Source organism: Sus scrofa, chromosome 10, assembly GCF_054392235.1.
Source record: "Sus scrofa isolate SSC_HxYL_T2T_F1_AM1 chromosome 10, Sscrofa_HxYL_maternal_Yorkshire_Landrace_v2.0, whole genome shotgun sequence".
NCBI classification, from domain to species: domain Eukaryota; kingdom Metazoa; phylum Chordata; class Mammalia; order Artiodactyla; family Suidae; genus Sus; species Sus scrofa.
This window is the reverse complement of record NC_139392.1, coordinates 68,881,314-68,903,771: the sequence shown is the minus strand read 5'-3', so window position 1 is coordinate 68,903,771 and position 22,458 is coordinate 68,881,314. Positions and strand designations below refer to the sequence as shown.

The 22,458-nt window shown below is 38.1% G+C and overlaps 1 protein-coding gene across 41 annotated transcripts in view; it reads right to left on the bottom strand.

The window, feature by feature from the left end:
* Positions 1–22,458, bottom strand: part of ZEB1 (zinc finger E-box binding homeobox 1) — a 203,367-nt gene that overhangs the window by 10,638 nt on the left and 170,271 nt on the right. For all 41 annotated transcript variants that reach the window (XM_084980057.1, XM_084980076.1, XM_084980070.1 and 38 more), the window contains 3 exons: positions 19,633–19,794; positions 12,855–13,057; positions 10,595–10,700 (listed from right to left, as the gene is read on the bottom strand). In XM_084980057.1, the coding sequence (XP_084836183.1) occupies positions 10,595–10,700; positions 12,855–12,884 (136 nt within the window). In that variant the 5' untranslated portion in view covers positions 12,885–13,057; positions 19,633–19,794. The remainder of the gene's footprint in view (positions 1–10,594; positions 10,701–12,854; positions 13,058–19,632; positions 19,795–22,458) is intronic.

Here is a 22,458-nt window from a genome sequence, read left to right as displayed (position 1 = left end):
AGCAGAGCAGAGTGGGAGTTTGTGTTCCATGATGTGGCCTAAATTTGCCCTATCTTCTAAAGGAGCAGCAGAATATTAGCTTATATAAAGCTCTCAACCATCCAAACTCCTAAAATTTTTCTTAGGTACTACAGATTTTAGCTCCCTATTTACTAATTGATTGAGATGTATTTTTAACTACCAATGCAGGATTTTGTGATTAAATATCAACTTCTTGTTTCTGGACATATTTCAATCTTTGGTATGATCTGTGCTTCCCAATTTTCTGTCATATAAGATATGATAAATCCTTTTAACTACAATAGGACCATATTACATTCATTTTGTATATGACTCTTACTTTAAGTTTTCTTTTCCTTCCTCTACCCTAATTTTAACATTTTTAAAAACTCCCTTAAATTAGCTATATTTCTATCAACAGCTTCAAATCATTTCTGGTAAGAAGGGAAGTTACTAAAAATTTATTTTTGTAACACCTATTCTCAAACTATTTGAATAAACTGCAGAGGAATGTACATTTTGGAACTCAGTCTATGAGGCCAGCATCATTCTGATACCAAAGCCAGACAAGGACACTACAAAAAAGAAAACTGCAGGCCAATATCTCTGATGAATATGGATACAAAACTCAACAAAATATGAGCACCCTGAATTCAACAATTCATTAAAAGGACCATGCATACCATGATTGGGTGGGATTTATGCCAGGGATGCAAGGATGGTTTAATATCCACAAATCAAGGTGATATACCTCAATTAATAAATTAAAGAATAAAAATCATATGATATTAATAGAGAAAAAGCCTTTGACAGACTTCAATATCCATTTGTGATAAAAGCTCTCAACAAAGTGTATACAGAGGGAATATACCTCAACATAATGAAGGCCATATATGACAAACCCAGAGCTAACATCATACTCAGTGGAGAAAAGCTGAAAGCATTTCCTCTAGGATCAGGAACAAGACAAAGTTGCCACTTATTCAACAAGGTATTAGAAGGAAGAAGCAAAACTATCACTGTCTCAGGTGACACGATAGTATACAAAGAAAATCTGAAAGGTGCTACCAGGAATAACCAGAGCTCATCAATGAATTCAGTAAAGCTGCAGGATATGATATTAATATACAGCAATCTGTTGCATCTCTACATACTAACCACAAGCTATCAGAAAGAGGAATTAAGAAAATAATCCCATTTACAATCACATCGAAAAGAATAAAGTACCTGGGACTAAATCTACCTAAAGAGATAAAAGATCTGTACTAGGAAAACGATAAGATTCTAATGAAATAAAGTGAAGACAACACAAAAAGATGGCAAGATTTACTCTGTTCATGGACTGGAAGAATGAATGTTGTTAGAATGAGTGTAATACTCTACTCAAGGCAATCTATAGATTTAATGTAATGTAATCCCTATCAAAATACCAACAGCATTTTTTTCATAGAACTAGAACAACTCTAAAATTTGTATGGAAACACTAACTGAAACAATTTTGAGACGGAAGAACAAATCTGGAGGTATCATGTGCCCTGATTTAAAACTATGCTACAAAGTGACAGTAATCAAAGCAGCATGGTACTGGCACAAAAAGAAACTCATAGGTCAATGGAACAGAAGAGAGATCCCAGAAATGGACCCATATTTATAAGGGCAATTCATCTGTGACAAAGGAGGCAAGAGTATACCTCCTATACAGTGGGGAAAAGATAGCCTCTTTAATAAATAGTGTTGGGATAATGACAGCTACATGCAAAAGTATAAAGCTACTATTTCCCTCACAATGCACAAAAATAAATTCAAAATGGATTAAAACTCTTAAATGTAAGTCTTGAAACCATAAAACCATAAAACTTCCAGAGGAAAACATCTTTCACTTTTTTTTTTTTTTTTCCTTTTAGGGCTGCAACCGAGGTATATGGAAATTCCCAGGCTAGGGCTGAATCAGAACTGCAGCTGCTGGCCTACACCACAGCCACAGCAACAACAGATCCGAGCCATGTCTGCGACCTACACCACAGTTCACAACAACGCTGGATCCTTGATACATTGAGCGAGGCCAGGGATGGAACCCACCTCCTCCTGGATACTGGCTGGGCTCATTACTGCTGAGCCATGACATTGATCTTAATATTAGCTTTTTGGATATGTCTCCTCAGGCAAGGGAAACAAAAGCAAAAATAAACAAATGGGACTACATCAAACTAAAAAGCTTCTGTATAAAGAAGGAAACTATGAACAAAATGAAAAGGCCATATACTCAAAAGAAGATATCTGCAAACACTGTAACCTCTATGTGAAATACATAGTGAACTCACACAACTCAATGTCAAAAGAAAAAAACAACTTAATTAAAAATGGGCAGAGGATCTGAATAGACACTTTTCTAAAACAGATATACAGATGGCCAACAGGCACATGAAAAGATGCTCAACATCACTAATTATCAGGGAAATGCAAATCAAAACCACAATGAGATATCAGCACACACCTGTCAGAATGACTACTATAAAAAAGACAACAAATGAAAAGTACTGGCAAGGATGTGGAGGAAAGGGAACACTAGGCCACTGTTGGTGGGAGTGTAAATTGGTTCAGCCACTATTGAAAACAGTATGGAGGTTTCTCAATAGATCAAAAACAGAACCACCTTAAAAATCCAGCAATTCTGGTTCTGGGTATTTAGTCAAAGAGAATGAAAACACTAATTAGAAAAGACTACATTCACTGCAGAATTTTTCAAAATAGCCAAGATTAAGGAAGCAACCTAAAGTCTATCAACAGAGGGATAAAGAAGATATGTTATCTACATACCATGTGATATTACTCAGCCATACAAAAATGAAATTTTGCCATTTATGACAACATGAATGGACCTAGAGGGTATTACTCTGGGTAAAATAAGTCAGACAAAAATGGATACTGTATATTTCATATATATGTGGAGTCTAAAAAATAAATGAACAAACATAATAAAACAGGTGGCTGCCAGAGAGGCAGGACTGGAGGAAGAAAGTAATAGATAAGGAAATTAAGGCATAAGCTTCCAGTTGCAAAATAAATGTATGAAATGTACAGTGTGGGGGAATACAGTCAACAAATATGTAGTATCTTTGGTGACATATTGTTAATTAGACTTATTGTGGTGATTATTTAGAAATGTATACAAATATCAAATAACTATGTTGTGTAATAGGAACTAACATAGAGGTCTAAGTCAATTATATTTCAAAGCAAACTTACAGGAAAAGAGATCAGATCTGTAGTTCCCAGAGGAGAGGGCCGAGGGAAGGTAAACTGGATGAAGGTGGTCAAAAGGGACACACTTTTAGTTATAAATAGGTAAATAGTACTAGGGATGCAAAGTACAACATGATAAATGTAATTAACACTGCTCCAGGAGAAGGATCAAGATGGCAGAGGAACAAAGTGTGGCACTCACCTTCTCCCACAAACAAACCATCTACAGTATAGTGATTCACACAGAATATCTACTGAATTCTGGCAGAAGACCTTAAACCTCCACAAAGGGCAAGAAACCCTCCACATAACTGGGTCGAACAAAAGATAAAAGAGAGAGAGCGAGAGAGAGAGAGAAGGAATCAGGATTGGACTAGCACTCCTGAGCGGGAGCAGTTAAAGAGGAAAGTAACCCATACCCTGGGAAGCCACCTAACTGGCAGGGAGATCAGCCAAGACAGAGGGACCTCAAAGTCACAGAGAAAGAGCAGCAGCTTGACTAAAGAGGGCAAAGCAGAGTGAGAGCTGCACCACCATCTGTACCACCACCTGAGATGCTCAGGCAGGTGCTGGGCACAGAGACTCAGGCTCTGGAGAGGACTAGGGTTGGCTGTGTGGAGACAGTCTGGTGCACTAGGGAGCAGTGTGCCATGCGCAGGGGAGCCAAAAGCCATGGGCTACACAGTGCAATGCCACAGCTAAGGGAACCCAGGAGAGGTCAGGGCCCACAGAAGAAGCAAAGCGCCATTGTTGGGGAAGGCCACAGGAGGGGGGTGCAGACTGCCACAGGGATATTTTTCCATGCGCAGAATCTCAGAGGGCTGGGTGCTTCTGGTGCAGGCTATGGGTGGAGAGGCACCACTTGCTCAGGCTACAGGTGACTGAGCACCTCTTGTGCAGGGGATGGGTGGCTGGGCACCTCTTGTGTGGGCTAAGGGAAGTAGAGGGTTAAGCCCAACGTGGCACTTCATGTGTGATCTACAGGCAGCAGGGACAAACCACAGCAGTCATCTCAGACCCCAGAGGGGGGTGTGGCCCACCACCACCAGGAGTCTGTGAACCCCCCAGAGGGGGGTGTGGCCCACCACCACTAGGAGACACCACCTGTGGCCCGAGTCACCTCAGAGGTTGGCAAAGAGGGCACTTCAACTGAGCACCACCCGTTGTTGTTCTCACTCCCATGGGAATACATCCACCCTGCTGCTACCACTGCCAAATGCTCTGGGTGCCACCTACCCATGCCTGATCACTGTCACTTCCCAGGGCCCTGCAACTAGGAGCAGCCTGTGCCATCCTCCCCTGGTCTTTGCCACTGTCAGGGGCCCAGCAACCAGGCACTGGCTACCAGCCCTGCCTAGTGCCTCCATCTCCCTGAAAGCACGTGCAGCACCCTAAAAATAAAAATTAAGCCCTAGCAAAATACTGGAGCACTCGAGCATATAAATAGCCCTCCAAGACTACAGTAATTGTTTTCCCTAAACTCACAGAATAAGAAAAATATAAGCAAAATGAAGAAGCTCAGGAACCATTCCCTGTTAAAAGAACAGGAGAATTCAACTGAAGGAGCAAATAATGAAACAGACCTCAGCAGTCTAACAGACTTCAATTTCAAAAAGGAGATTGTGAAAATACTGAAGGAATTAAGAGTGAATAGGAAGGAATTAAGGTGGATATGAACAGTAATACAGATAGTAATACAGAGCGAACTAGAAAATATAAGGAACCAAGAAAAATTAGAAAATTCATTTGCAGAGACACAAGCTGAGCTAAAGGCATTGAAGAGCAGAATGAATAATGCAGAAGAACGAATTAGTGACTTGGAAGACAGAAAAATGGAAATCACCCAATCAGGAGAGCAGACAGAAAGCCAAATGAAAAGACATGAAAGCAATATAAGAGATCTATGGGATAATATAAAGCAGGCCAATCTACACATAATAGGGATTCCAGAAGGAGAAGAAAAAGAAAAGGAGATTGAAAAATATATTTGAAGAAATTATGGGTGAAAACTTGCCAAAGCTAAAGAAACAGAGATTAAGATGCAGGAAGCAGAGATGGCCCCAAACAGGTTGAACCCAGACAGGCCCATACCAAGACATATTATAATAAAAACGGCAAAAACTAAAGAGAGGATTCTAAAGGCAGCAAGAGAAAAAGAGTTAATATTAAGGGAACCCCCATAAGGCTTTCAGCTGATTTCTCTACAGAAACATTAAAAGCCAGAAGAGAGTGGAAAGATATATTCAAAGTTCTAAAAGGGAAAAATCTGCAGCCTAGAGTACTATACCCAGCAAGAATATCATTTGAAATATAAGGAAAAATAAAAAATTTCTCCAACAAACAAAAACTAAAAGAGTGCAGCAATACTAAACCCATTCGAAAAGAAATACTGAAAGGGCTCCTCTAAATAAAAAAGAAGTAAGAAGTAGGATGGAGGAATTTACAATTGGAAAGCAATCACTTAAATAAGCCAATATATAGATCTAAAAGGAAAAAAAAATCCTACTGTAAAAGTGACAATAAACACAAGGAACAGCAAAGGGACAAACATGAAGATGTTAAAAAAGGACTTCAAAAATCAAACTGTGGGGAAGGAGAGAAAGAAAATCTATACTTTTTCTTTTCTTTTTAAAGAATGTGTTTGAGCCTATATGACTATCAGGCTAAAGCAAGCATATATTGGAAGGGGTTAACACATTTGAAAAACAGAGCAACCACAAAACCAAGCCAAACATTACATTCACAAAAACTAAAAAGAAAAGGACACAAGCATAAAATAAATGGAAATCATCCAACCAAAAAGGAAAGGAACAAAGGAGAAATACAGAATCAACTGGAAAAGTTTAAAATGGCAACAAATACATATTTATCAATAATTAAATATCAATGAACTGAATGCTCCAATTAAAAGACAAGGTGGCAGCCTGGATAAAAAAACAAGAGCCTACAATATACTGCCCACAAGAGACTCACCTTAGAGCAAAGGACACATATACATTGAAAGTGAGGGGATAGAAAAAGATATTTCATGCAAATGGAAAAGACAGGCAAACAGGAGTCTCAGTACTCATATCAGACAATATAGACTTTAAAACAAAGGCCATAAAGAAAGACAAAGAAGGACGCTATTTAATAATAACAGGATCCATTCAAGAAGAGGATATTACAATTGTCAATACATATGCCCCTAATTTAGGAGCACCCAGATACATACAACAAATGCTATATGCCCCTAATATAGGAGCACCCAATACATACAACAAATGCTAACAGACATAGGAGAAATTGATGGGAATACAATAATAGGAGAATTTAACACCCCACTCACGTCAATGGACAGATCCTCTAGACAGAAAATCAAGACAACAGAGATCCTAAATGACAAAATGGAAACTTCAGACTTTGCAGGACATTACATCCAAAAAAAACCCCCAGGATATACATTCTATTCAAATGCACCATGTAACGTTCTCAAGGAATGACCACATAGTGGGGCACAAAACTAAACTCAACAAATTTAAGAGTACAGGAATTATTTCAAGTATCTTCTCTAACCACAATGGCATGGAACTAGAAATTAATCACAGGAAAAGAAATGAAAAAAAACTGACTACACGGAGACTAAACAACATGCTACTAAAAACCAATGGGTCAATGAGGAAATCAAAAGGGAAATTAAAAAACTCTTAGAGACAAATGATAATAAAAACACAACTATTTAAAATCTATGGAATGCTGCAAAAGCAGTTCTTAGAGGGAAGTTCATAGCAATACAGGCCTTCCTCAGAAAAGAAGAAAAATCTCAAATCAACAACTTAATCCACCACCTGAAAGAATTAGAAAAAGAACAATAAAGTCAGCAGAAGGAAGCAAATCATAAAGATCAGAGAGGAAATCAATAACATAGAGATTCAGAAAACAATAGAAAAACATCAATAAAACCAAGAGCTGGTTCTTTGAAAGGCTAAACCAAATTGACAAACTTGTGGCCAGAATCACCAAGAAGAGAAAGAACTCAAGTAAACAAAATAAGAAATGAAAAAGAACTCTCAACGGATTCTTCAGAAATACAAAAAACCGTTAAGTGAATACTATGAACAACTATATGCCAACAAATTTGACAACACAGAAGAAATGGACAACTTTCTAGAGACATACAGCCTGCCAAAACTGGATCAAAAAGAAATAGATCAATTGAACAGACCAATCACTAGAAATGAAATTGAATATGTAATAAAAACACTCCCTACAAACAAAAGTCCAGGACCAGATGGCTTCACAGGTGAATTCTACCAAACACACAAAGAAAAATTTATACCCATCCTTCTTAAATTTTCCAAAAGGTTGAAGAAGAAAGAACACTCCCAAAGGTATTCTCTGAGGTCACCATCACCCTAACACCAAAACCAGACAAAAGATACTACTAAAAAAGAAAATTATAGGCCAATATCTTTGATGAATATAAACATGTAAATTCTCAACAAGATTTTAGCCAACTGAGTAAAAAAACTGAAAAAGATCATATGCCACGACCAAATGGGATTCATCCCAGATTCACAAGGATGGTTCCATATATGCAAATCAATCAACATCATACACCACATTAACAAGAAAAAAGTCAAAAACCACATGATCATTTCAATAGCTGCAGAAAAAGCATTTGACAAGATCCAACATCCATTCATGATAAAAACTCTTACCAAAATGGGTAGAGAGGGAACAAAGCCATTTACAACAAACCCACAGCCAATATAATATTCAATGGAGAAAAGCCGAAAGCCTTCGGCACTAAAATCTGGAACAAGACAAGGGTGCCCACTCTCACTACTTCTAGTCAACATAGTACTGCAAGTCCTGGCCACAGCAATCAGACAAACAAGAGAAATAAAAGGTATCCAAACTGGAAGAAAAAAGGTAAAATTGTCACTCTATGCAGATGACATGATATAGAAAACCCTAAGGACTCCACACACAAACTATTCGTACTGATCAGCAAATTAAGCAAAGTAGCAGGATACAAGCTTAACATGGAGAAATTGGTTGCGTGATTCAGCACAGCACCTAGGAGTGCAGTTCCAAAATGAAATGTAGATATCACCAACCAGCCCTCACAAAGCCACTCAATGGTACTCTTTTGCAGGTGGCATTTGTAAAATCTAACTGTCAATACAATAATTTTCACAAGATGAGCAATGGGAAGACACCCATAATTTCCCACTCATTAGCTAACGTTTCTTTGTCATTATTTACATCGTAAATAACACATGGCAATCAATCAGGAGATGAGAGTTCATAATGCAACAAGGGGCGCTATTGAGTTTCTTTTTTTTTTTTTTTCCTTTTTTTTTATTTTCCCACTGTACAGCAAGGGGGTCAGGTTATCCTTACATGTATACATTGCAATTACAGTTTTTGTCCCCACCCTTTCTTCTGTTGCAACATGAGTACCTAGACATAGTTCTCAATGCTATTCAGCAGGATCTCCTTGTAAATCTATTCTAGGTTGTGTCTGATAAGCCCAAGCTCCCGATCCCTCCCACTCCCTCCCCCTCCCATCAGGCAGCCACAAGTCTCTTCTCCAAGTCCATGATTTTCTTTTCTGAGGAGGAAAGTCTATTCAGCAAGCATTGCTGGGAAACCTGGACAGCTGCATGCAAAGCAATGAAACTAGAACACACCCTCACACCATGCACAAAAATAAACTCCAAATGGCTGAAAGACTTAAATATACAACAGGACACCATCAAACTCCTAGAAGAAAACATAGGCAAAACACTCTCTGACATCAACATCATGAATATTTTCTCAGGTCAGTCTCCCAAAGCAATAGAAATTAGAGCAAAAATAAACCCATGGGACCTAATCAAACTGAAGAGCTTTTGCACAGCAAAGGAAACCCAAAAGAAAACAAAAAGACACCTTACAGAATGGGAGAAAATAGTTTCAAATGATGCAACTGACAAGGGCTTAATCTCTAGAATATATAAGCAACTTATACAACTCAACAGCAAAAAAACTAATCAATCAATGGAAAAATGGGCAAAAGACCTGAATAGACATTTCTCCAAGGAAGATATACAGATGGCCAGCAAACACATGAAAAAATGCTCAACATCACTGATCATAAGAGAAATGCAAATCAAAACAACCATGAGATACCACCTCACACCAGTCAGAATGGCCATCATTAATAAATCCACAAATAACAAGTGCTGGAGGGGCTGTGGAGAAAAGGGAACCCTCTTGCACTGCTGGTGGGAATGTAAACTGGTACAGCCACTATGGAGAACAGTTTGGAGATACCTGAGAAATCTATACATAGAACTTCCATATGACCCTGCAATCCCACTCTTGGGCATCTATCCGGACAAAGCTCTACTTAAAAGAGACACATGCACCCGCATGTTCATTGCAGCCCTATTCACAATAGCCAGGACATGGAAACAATCCAAATGTCCATCGACAGATGATTGGATTCGGAAGAAGTGGTATATATACACAATGGAATACTACTCAGCCATAAAAAGGATGACATAATGCCATTTGCAGCAACATGGATGGAACTAGAGAATCTCATACTGAGTGAAATGAGCCAGAAAGACAAAGGCAAATACCATATGATATCCCTTATAACTGGAATCTAATATCCAGCACAAATTAACATCTCCTCAGAAAAGCTACTGAGTTTCTTAATAGCTTTCATGGAAGTAGAGCCTCTACAGAAATGTAAATAGAGCTTTCTTTGTTTATAAGTTTCTAAAAGAGACATATTATTTCCGCCATATAGAAATGTTCATTTTGTAAGTAAAGATGTAGACAATGAACAGTGCAGAACAGGAGGGTGAGATGAGGGCGGAGTATACTTCGCCTTTAAATTCTCCTTGGAGGGGCACTGCCCTGCCCTCCCCTCCCATGAGGCCACATGGCCCTCCTGCCACTTCCACTCTGCAGTCCATTTCTACTTCTCTCCTGGAAAGAGGATCTCCCTCTCCTCATTTCCTTGTGCACACAGTCCCTCTATTCCCTTTATTATCCCCTTGTTAACTGTGCCAAAGAGGCAATGAAATGAACATTCACCGGGAAGCTAAAGGGTTTTTAGGTTGTACGTCTTGGTAAAACATGCTATATTCTGATGAGGAAATGTGGAGTGTCTCATATTAACTTGATAACCTTTTGTCAAAGATTGAGATTCTAAGAAAAATACCATTTATAAGGAGAAAGTTTCTCCAATTAGTCTCTATCCTAAAAGAAAAGCCAAGTTTCTAATTGTGTGTGTAGATCACATGCAATGTTAATTTATGATGATATTTGCTATGATATTCAAGGTATACAAAAAAACCCAAATATTTACCACTGTGGATTCTTAAGTGCTCTTTGAGATGGTGTTTGTATTTGAAAGCTTTTCCACACTCAGTGCACTTGAATTTACGATTACCCCCAGACTGCGTCACATGTCTCTGCAAGAAAGAGTTGGTATTTTAGTTATAAAGCAAAAACCTTTAGACATAACATAAAGAACATCCAATCTGCTAAAAGTAATGTGTTAGTGATTCTTTTGCTTTTTTAAAGGCCTCAAATTGTAGCATCGCAAAAATTTAACTCTTGGAATATTACCGAAAAGGAGGGTGAGAGTGGCAACAGAATTTGGACATAAAGGAACATCTCCACTCTCTAGAGTGCGTATCATAATCACTGTGCTAAGCAAAACAGCACCTTAGCAGGAACAATCTACACTTTACTAGGAGCCAGTGATGATCTCTCTCTCGCCTGCACTCTGATTTACAGATGAAGAAACTAAGGTCCAGAACATTCAGTCATCTTTCTAAGGCATGGTAACTAAACAGAAAAAAAAAAAAAAAAAAAGGGCTGGGCTTTTCCAGGACTTTATCCTGTCTCTAATATGTTTGCTATTTCCAAAATGAACCTTAATCTGAAACTCCCTATTTAAAAAAAAATAGGGAGTTCCCGTCGTGGCGCAGTGGTTGGCGAATCTGACTAGGAACCATGAGGTTGCGGGTTCAATCCCTGCCCTTGCTCAGTGGGTTAACGATCCGGCGTTGCCCTAAGCTGTGGTGTAGGTTGCAGACACGGCTCGGATCCTGTGTTGCTGTGGCTCTGGCGTAGGCTGGTGGCTACAGCTCCGATTCAACCCCTAGCCTGGGAACCTCCATATGCCGTGGGAGCGGCCCAAGAAATAGCAAAAAGACAAAAAAAATACTACTATCTTTTCAGCCAAATATGGATTATAGTAACTTTCTGTCTGGTTTATCAAATCCAATATTTTTATATATTTTATATATCTCAGATATATTCTGCACCCTTTTTAATTTTACAAAAGCACTGCCTACATTGAATTATTCAATAAATTCTGCTGATAAATTTCTAGAGGATTCTCATTAACCGCTGAGCCTAGACTCTGAGCCTGTGGATTCCAGGGTGACAGCGCTGGCCTCCCAGGCTTACCCCTCACCAAATCTCTATGAGGAGTCCACGCCGCAGTGAGTAAGTGAGTCTCACACATGCTACTCTTCATCCCCTTGCTCTCCTTTATACTGTCCCTTATTTCTTGGCCTTGTTTCCCCTTAACTGTGACTGGTAAGATTCTACCCACGTTTCAGAGGCTTAACTCAACCTGCGCTTGCTTCATGTTCTCCTTGGCTGGACTTTTCCTCTGTCCTTCCGACAGGAAGGAAAGCGAACGAGTGCTTACCATCCATCTGGCTCCCCTTCCCCCAAACCCATGGCTTTGAACCCAAATATATGGTGACAGTCCCCAAACGAGCTCCCCAGACTGTTCCCTCCTCAGCTGCATCCTAGATGATCCCCACTGGAAAGCCACAGGCAACTGCTCACGCGACAAGCACTGAACTTCTCTTTTCCCTCCTGAAAACTGGCTCCTCCTCCAGTGTTTCTTCCCTTTGTGAATAACACCCTCATTTTCTTGATCATTGCTTAGGTCCTGAACTTTGGAATCATCCTTGGGCCCTCTCTTTCCCTCACTCCCTTATCAGTCCATCCTGCACCACGTCACGTCACTCTCTATCCCCTTACTCTGCTGTATTTTTCTTCATTCTACCTGTTTTTCTAGCTTACCTGTTATCTAACACTTACTAAAACACGTCCTCTACTGTCAGGGGCTTCACTCATCTTTTCCATTCTTGTGCCTGACACAGAATCCAAACCCAAATATTTGGTGAATGAATAAATTAATAAGACATGGAAATGCTTATCTTTAGGTCACAGTATGATTTTCAAAGACCAGAAAGGCAGACATTCTGCCCTCCGTTTGCTGCCTCATAACCTAAATTACTCTTAGGCCTCCTGGTTATATATTTGTTTTGGTATAAGCACAATTATTGAATCAAGCTGAAAGAGACTTTATCTGAAAAAGAAAAAAACTCAGTTACCTCTAAAATAGTGTTCATATGCTGCTTTTTAACTGAGAAATAACCAGATAATCCAAATAAATAATCACTTTCACTTTTAGAAGGCTGCAGACAAGACACTCCAGTACCCCTCTTTAATTGTGAAGTAGATTAAAGCCCTTGCCTTCTAGGGAGAAGTGAATTCCCAGCTTGGCAAGTCAGTGAACCCTGAGTCCTTTCACCTACCTGATCTCTTCCTGATTTATGGGAGGTCATGTGACGTTCAAGTTGGGTTCTGTATGCAAAGGTGTAACTGCACAGGGAGCAGCTGAAGTTATCTTCGTTCTTCTCGTGGCGATATTTAATGTGTTCTTTCAAAGAGGTAAAGCGCTTATATCCTCTGTCACAATAAGGGCAGGTGAGTAACTGGGAAAATGCATCTGGCGTCCCTGTAAAAGAAAGGCCATGTATTTTTGATTGAAAACATTCAAAAAATATTGCCAAAGCTACCACTGAGTCCCTATGCTGGTGCCAGACAGTATGCTTTGTATTTGATACTCAATACAAAATGCTAATGTGCCTCTCTATTTTATGAAGAGAAAATAGGAGGCTCAGGAGAGGTTAAATAACTTTCAAATCACACAGCTATCATATGATGAAGTCAGGGACAAATGTGTGCTGTCTGACTTTCAAGTCTCATGTCTTTTCCACTGAAACGTAATTCTTCCCTTCTTTTGTGTGATTAATTAGACAAAGAAAACAAAAGTAAAATCAGAATGTAGGTCACATTTGTAAATGCATGTATAGGAAAGGGATTTGTACACTGTAACAATCTTTCTATAGAGTTAACAACAGTATCATTATTTATTGCATGTTCACTCTTTGAAACTTAGAAAGGACACTCCAGTTACTGTCATCAGAGGGTAAGTAGTACATAGTAAGACTGTGTTTCTAAGACTCCCTTGCAGTTAGCTGTGGACAGAAGACCAAGTTCAGAGCAAAAGAATGTGTTCTGTGGGGTGGGGTCAGGAGAGGGAGACAGATCCAGGCCTGGCCCATTAAGATGTGCCCTGCATGATTCTTCATGCTCCTTCCCTTCCTGAAACACACTGATGCATTTTCTGTATAGTTTTATATGGATGACTATTAGGATGGCATTCAGAAAATAAGGGCATTGTGGATAAATTGTAGTTCACAAAATGAACTATATATATTTTTATATATGGAACCATCTAGGCCTGCCAGTCCTAAAATGTAATACTACTTTGCCCATTAATATTATTTAACTAAGAGTAGATTTCCATATTTGATACATTTCTCTAAAGAAATAAGTCCTAAGTGACACCTTATTGTAAATATCGTCTTTACCTTCATTTTGAATTTCTTATGGAAAACTAGGCCACTAGAGAAAATTTCATAACAGTCTCCAAATGCTTCATAAACATGTGCTACTGGAGTTCCCATCATGGTTCAGCAGAAACAAATCTGACGCATCTATAAACACATGCTACCGTGAACAGTTACACGTTCAAGCCCATATAAGTTCACTGTCGTGCTCAAGGACCAGCCTGCAAATAACAGGCTGAGCACACGATTCTACGTAGCTGAATACAGTGAAATATGTATCAAATATATGAATAAAATCAAACACCCAGGACCAAGGTTTATGATGGTATCTTCTGTGATTAGCTAGCATGGCAACTGGAGCCAGAGAGTTTTCTGATGGTGATCACTAACATGACGACTTCTTTGGGGAACAGGGTAGCCACGGGAGGAAATTTTGGGGAAGAAATGCTATGTTTGGTCTGGTATCAATTTCCTGTTTGTACAGGCAAGTAGGAAATCAACATTTGGGGCATTCTCGTGGCCAGGCTAACCTGCCTGTCCTATTGATCTCAGCTGGTTTCAACAGCAGGAAGTCACTCCATCATTATGGGTCCCTGGTTATCCACACCAGTCACAGTGTGATTTCCATTATTCAAGCTGCTTGTGCTCCTGTGTTGTAAAGCCGTCTGCCTGCATTATGTCCTATTTTCTTCTTTGCCCTCAGGATTAATCCTTCTAATAAATAAACAAAACACTAATAATTCTGTAAAATGATAAGCTCCTCATATTTTAACAGCAACTTATTTTCATATATCAGTATCCATTGAGTGTTCTCACACATATGAGAGATGAATTTATTCTTTTAGGCCAAGGGCATAAAATAAAAGTAAATCTAAATATTTAACATAAGTAAGTTATAGAATGAATAGGTTTAAAAGTTAAACCTTTTTCTTGTTTTGAAAAACATTGGATTGTTTTTTAAAAATTCACTTTTCAGCAATGAAGACTTGTCATGTAAGAGAAAAACGTTTCCTTTTAGAATTCCTCTAATAAACTTACGGCAGCTATTCAATAGTACTTAAAAAAAAATAAAATCCAACCTATGTCTGACCATTTTTTGAACTCTAATTCCTTCCTTCATTCCTCTCTTTCTCTCCCTCCCTCTCCCTCTCTCATTCTTAGCCCACTGCACCACAGTGGGAACTCCTAAATTATAATCTATAGATATGTGACCATGAATATACTTATTTAAAAAAACATAAGAACTACCATATGATCCAGAAATCTCACTCCTGGGCATCTATCCAGAGAAAACCGTAATTCACAAGGATACATGCACCCCAATGTTCTTAGCAGCACTAGTGACAACAGCCAAGACATGGAAGCAACCTAAATGTCCACTGACAGATGAACAGATAAAGAAGATGTGGAACATATATACAATGGAATACTACTCCACCAAAAAAAAAAGAATGAGAGAATGCCATTTGCAGTAATATGGATGGACCTGGAGATTCTCTTACTAAGTGAAGTTAGACAGTGAAAGACAAATATCGTATGATACCACTTATATGTGGAATCTAAAAAAACATACAAATGAACTTATTTGCGGAACAGAAGCAGACTCATAGACTTTGAAAACAAACTTATGGTTACCAAAGGGGACAGGTGGGGAGGGAGGGATGGACTGGGGTTTGGGATTGGCATATGCACACTGAGGTATACGGGTACCTGCTGTAGAGCACAGAGACCTCTACCCAATATTCTGTGATAATCTAGATGGGAGAAGAATCTCAAAGAAAATGGATGTGTATATATCTATAACTGAATAATTTTGTTGTGTATCAGAAATTATCACAGCATTGTAAATCAACCATATTTAAATAAAACTTTAAAAAATGAATAAAAATCATTTTAAATTTCTGTATTTTAAGCTTCCTTTAGTAGGCAGAATATAAAACCCATGAAAAACCTCCTTGATTTTTTTGCCAATGAACCAAAATTTGTGATAAATCAACCTGGTTAAGTTTCCCTCTTTACAACTTTAGTAGTGCAGGATAGCATGTTTAATCTATTAAAACATTAAAAATTTAAGCATATCTGAAGATAATCGCTTTTTATATGGAAACAGATGTTGCTGGTGTGAGAGAATATCTACTGTGAAATATAGTATTAGCAGTTAAGTTATACTATATACCTGAAAATAATGAATACCTGAATTAAAGATATAGTGTATAATTCAAATGTTTTACTAATTCAGAACAGTTGGGGGCCCAGATTTTTATGGAATTTTACTGTATTGATTTGCAACAATGGACTTTACAAAGTTTAACCTTATCTGATCTATGCAATGGAACATTTCTTTGTCATTTTCTCTCACTGAGGCTTTTTGAAAACCTCTTTGTTACATAAAATTTACAGATATATACACATGTGTATTTAAAAATTTTCTGCTTCCCTTTAACATTTATTGTAACTTACTCCTTCTTCAGGTGAAATGGTAATGCATTTTCTTTAAGAGAAAGAAAAACAAGAAACAAAAGTAGAAAAGTAAGGCCCTTCAGGATTACCATGCCAATAACTATGGACTCTATAAATATGCAAATAGATCAACAGAACACCAATCATTAAGCTCAAATGCAATGTCCCTGGGGTGATGGGTCGATTCCCTACAGACTTCAGAAATGTCTTAGGGAGTTTCCTGGCAGCCTAGCGGTTAAGGATTCAGTGTTGTCACCACTGTGGCGTGGGTTCAATCCCTGGCCTGTGAACTTCTGCATGCCATGGGCATGGCAAAAAAAAAAAAAAAAAAAAAAGGAAATGCGTCCTTTCATTGCACTAGAGGAAACAATTCTAGAGTATCCTACTTCTTTTTCCTTTGTCACTACTAAATTAGTTACAGAAATTCTATCTATTCTGGAGTGAAACTTCCCTTTCTGCTCGTTTTCATAGCTGATTCCTAATTTAAGGAAGGTACAGTTAACTCTTTGTAATGGAATCTGTTTTGTTTTTTGTACCATCCTTCCAATGTCCTTCAAGATTTTTCAAACTGATTGATACAATACTATTTACATTAGCACCAAATTTTTGAAATACTTATGCATAAATTTAATAAAATATGTATATGATTTATTTGAGGAAAACCACAAAACTCTGATGAATGAAATCAAGAACTAAATAGATATTCCATGTTCATGGATAAGAAGACTCAATATTGTCAAGATATTCGTTCTTCCCAACTTGATCTTACAGAGTCAATGTCAATCCCAATCAAGTTACCTGATGGATATTAACAAACATTTTAAAGTTTATGTGGAGAGGCAAGAGACCCAGAAGAGGTAACACAGTGTTCAAGGTGAAATGTAATGCTGGAGGACTGACACTACCCAGCTTCAAGGCTTACTATAAAGCTGAAGTAATCAAGACAGTGTGGTGCTGGCATGAGAGTAGACACATTGATCAATGGAATAAAACAGCGAGCTCAGAAATAGATCCCCACAAACACAGTCAACTTATCTTTGACAAAGAACAAAGGCAATACAATGGAGCAAAGATAGTCTTTTCAACAAGCTGAAATGGGACAACTGGACATCCACATACAAGAAGCGCATGTAAACGCAGATCTTACACACTTCACAAAAATCAACTCAGAATGGGTCACAGACTAAGCTAAATGTAAAATGCAAAAATTATAATAAGACTCAGAAAATAAGTCAGAAAACCTGTATCACTTTGGGTATGGCAATGCCTGTTTAGATACCAAAAGCATGAGCTATGAAAGAAATAACTGATAAGTTTCATTAAATGAAATGACTTCATTAAATAAGTGACTTGATTAAATGAAAATGTTCTGTTCTGTGAAAGACAATAACAAGAGGATTAGAAGATAAGTCATAGACTGAAAAAAATATTTGCAAATGACACATCTGACAAAGGACTTTTATCCAAAATGTACAGAGAATTCTTAAAACTCAACAGTAAGAAACCAAATAATTCAATTAAAAATGGTCTAAAGACTTTGACCAAAGGAGATATATAGATGGCAAATAAGTATAAAAAGATGCTGCACATAATATTTCGTTAGGGAAAACGCAAATTAAAACCACAGGATACTACTACATCCTACTTAGAATGCCCCAAATCTGCAACACTGACAACATACAATGTGGGTGAAGATGTGGAACAATGGGAACTCTCATTCACTGCTGGTGGGGATGCATAGTGGTACAGCTGCTCTGGAAGACAGTTTGAAAGCTTCTTCTAGAACTAAACATACTTTTACCATGTGATCCAGAAACTGTGCTTAGTATTTACCTAAAGGAGCTGAAAACTTACGTCCAGGCAAAAATCTGTACATGAATATTTAAGCAGCTTTATTCATAACTGTCAAAACTTGGAAGCAACCAAGGTGTCCTTCAGTAGGTGAATGGATAAATAACATGTGCTGCATCCTGACAATGGAGTATTATTCAGCATTTAGAAGAAGTGAGTTATCAATCCATGAAAAGACATGGAGGAAACTTAAATGCATAATACTACATGAAAGAAGCCTATTTGAAAAGGCTGTATGTTGTATGATTCCAACGCTAAGACATTCTGGAAAAGGTAAAACTATGGAGATATAAAAACATCAGTGGTTGTGAGGGGGAGGGAAGGAAAGATGAATGTTAAGAGCATAGAGGGTTTTTAGGGCAGTGAAAATACTCTGATACTATAGTGATGGACACATGTCATTATACATTTGTCCAAACCCACAGAGCATACAACACCAAAACTGGACCCCAAAATAAACTATGGACTTGGGGGTGATTCTGATGTATCAATGTAGGTTCATCCTTGGTAAAAAAAAGAAAAAAGTACCATTCAGGTGAGTTATGTTGATAACGGGGGAGGCTATGCATGCATAGCGACAGCGAGTATACAGGAAATTTTTGTACCTCTGTACAATTTTGTTATAAACCTAAAACTGCTCTGAAAAAAGTCTTTAAACAAGTTGATTATTTGAATATTAAGCTAAATCTTTCCATTAAACTGAGAACCCTAGAGAAACCAAACCAGATATAGGATCTTAATATTTCAAGTATCCTCAAACATTCCATGTTAACTTCCTAGTTCTTGGTAATATATACTGTGTAAAATTTCTCACACAAATACCTGCATGCTATTTTCACCTGTTTCTAGTGTACAGAAGGCAGAATGACAGCTTAGTTCTTTTCAAGAGAGCATTAACACACTATTATTGCATTTTACCACTCTTTATACACTGGCTGTTCATAACAGAGAGGACCATCAAGTAGATACAGAAAAACCACTTGCCTCCAAATGAGTATGTTTTGAACAAGACAACCATGTTTTTCTTGCTAGAACAGTAGAGAAGAATCCAGGGGGAGTAGGGATCATCCTAGTTCCATTTCTAGTACTTGCTGCCATGGCAGTGAATGGAAATCAATGGCCAGGCACTGTGCTAAGCATTTCCACATGCAGCAGCATTACACTAGATCCACGATATGCCACTAACATAACACTACGCTGTTACCATGGACAGTGTTCCATTGATTAAAGAGTCCTCACTGCAGCCACCTCCAGTAAATTCTGGCTTTCAAAAATCTTCCCTACAGTAGAGTGGGTTTCCACATAGAGTAATGGAAGCAATAATCCTTTAGAGATGAAAACAGGGTGGTCATGAAGCTCCACTTACCATTTTCATCGTGCCCGCTGGCCTCTGGCGTGCCCTGCCTCTGGTCCTCTTCAGGTGCCTCAGGGTAGATGACAGCCGTATCTTGTTGTTGCAGAAACTCTTCAACATTAGGATCATGGTTTTGTTCATTTTCTGCATCTGAGTCGCATTCGTCATCTTTTACTAAAAGAAAAGAATATTTTATAAAAAGCAATTTCACTAAGTTGTTACATAGTTTTCCTAAATAAGAAATTGTTTGTCTTGAGAGAATTATTCAAGATTGTTCCAGAATTTGCAGGAAATATTTACTGAACGTTAGAAACAAAACTCACTCATTCTATGTAATCTATTAAGAAGTCTGCTTTCCTAAATTTAAAGTGTTATAAAAGTCTTGACATTTTCCAATATCCCTTTGTAAGCTTTAGAGTTGTACTTCTATTCCATTTTATGGTGAAAAAGACCCAGAGAAAGCTAGCTAAATAAATCCTTAGTGTCTGAATCAATGATAAAGCAAGGAATATAGGAAAAGAGAAAAACATTTCTCAACCCCAGTCCTTCCTGGTGGCCTACCGTATCATATTTAGAGTTGTACTTGAAATCTGAACCATTCTCTGAGTGACAAACCATTCTGAAATTTAGTTCAGTTATGTGATTTCTCAGAAAATAGCTTTAATAGTTACCTACCATTAGAAAGGTTTCTAGTAAGAGTCAGCATATCAAATTGATACAATTGCTTCCTATCTTCCCTAATATTCAGATACAAGCAGGGCTCTTCCTTCTGTAGTTCTGGCTCAGTAAGTGTGTAGCTGCAGGGTTAGGGAGAGGCAGCTTTCCCTGAGTTAGAAGGTTCTGAGGATAACAGCAGGTCTCACTTTGAGAAGGCAGCCCAGGGCATGCTGGTTTTGCAGAGCAGGCTTGTGGTCCTTTTCCTCTGCTGCTCCATACCGCTGGTAACTGTACTGGGTCAGTGTGGCCGCCAAGTGTCTCATGGCTGACTCTTCACACTGCAGACTGGGCTCAGTTCTGCATTTGTAAAACAACGGACTGAACTGGGCCAAATTAAAATGGTAATGTATGGGCACCTTTTTGTTCAATGGTTATTAAAATCATCTTGCACAGTGGTAGGAACCGAAGTCCTCAGAGTGGCTGCTGTTAAAAACCTCAGGGCCAATGGCATAGTAATAGTGGTGACTCATCATTTTTTCTTCCTTTTAAATACGGCCAATAGCTATCAATTGTTTACTATCTGCTATATACAGCCGAGTCCTGAACAACATAAGTTTGAACCATGAGAGTCCACTTATCCTGGATTTTTTCTAACAGTAAATACTGCAGTCCTGCAGATTTGTGGTTGGTTGAATCTGTGGATGTGGAACTGTGGATGCAGAGGAACTTTGCATGGGGGGGGGCGACTATAAATGATACACAGATTTTCCACTGCAGGGAGGGTTAGGCGCCCCTAAACCCTGTACTGTTCATGGCCAACTGTACTGATGCCAGTGGTAAATAAACGGGGTTATTGGATCCAGGAGTGAAGACTCCAAGAGGTGAGCTGGTCCTGCTGGTTTAAAAAGACTCTATTTCCAGATTCTCCTCTTTCATGCACGGTCCTTCCTAGAATGATGAAGGTCCTTCTTGCCACCCCCTTTTCACAGTCCTTTGCTCTAATTTAAAGGAGAGGCACATCCTTTCCTCCTTCCATTGCATTAATATGGTGCCTGCCTTGCAGTGTAAACCCTCCAGGTTGCCAGGGGAAAACAATTCAAAATACTGACCAGGGGGAACCCTCTTTACTGATCAAGCAGGGCAACATAAGAGCACTCTAGGCAGGCAGCCTTTCCTGTTTACATGGACTTCCATGGGAGTAAAGCGTGGCAATTGAAATGGGGATATTCTGGCCCTCATTAGGAAGTTCTGAGATCAGCTATTACATGACCAGAGGGAGGGAGAGTAATTTTCCTTTAATGACCTCACTTGTTTCATTCCCTGACTATTATTAAAAAATTCACTGCTCTTCAGGACCCTGGTGAGAACAAAGCAGAGTATCTCAAACATCATTCCTAGGCTCTGTCGTTAGCTAGAACAATAAGCATTTCTGAACAGCTAAAGCGGTACAAGTCTGTGTCATTAGGTCTTTTCAGCTAACTTCAAAGTCAAGTTAAACTAGACTAAACTCAGGAAACAAATTTATATTTTATGTGACTTCTTACAGATTTGACAAGATACTTAAAATATTTTAAGCAAGTTATATTACAAAATATTTATTTCAATTAAACAGTCTCTACCTTTAAAATGTTTATATTTCCTATAGCCCAGTAATGATATATATATGCTAGAAGATGAAAGAATGAGGTATTAAATGGTATACATTTTTCAAATGCATAGTCTGCATTTTACACATGAGCCTTGCAACTTCAGTAAGTTATAAGCTTATTTATACAATAACTGGTTGTAAGGGTACTCATTTGGAGTCAAAGTTTTTTTTTAACTTATAAAAAAGTTGGATTAGATCTAAATAATCTTAATCTCATTACTGAATAATCTAAGCATATATTTATTTATACTTTATATATTCCTCATTATTTATAATTTATATATTCTTCACAGAAAAAGCTTTTATAAAATTCCTCAAAATACATATCAACATTTATTTTAATTGGAAAAATGAAGACATATTTTTTTTAATGACAGAAAGTCTGATTTGGTTGATTGATATAACAGTGAAAACTGGATTTGTTAGTAAGGTTATTAGGTACAAATTTTCCAAAAAATTGAATGAACTAAGTTTATAGCTCTAAAGTATTGATCAAAATATAGTTTGTTCAGGAATTCCTGTCGTGGCTCCAT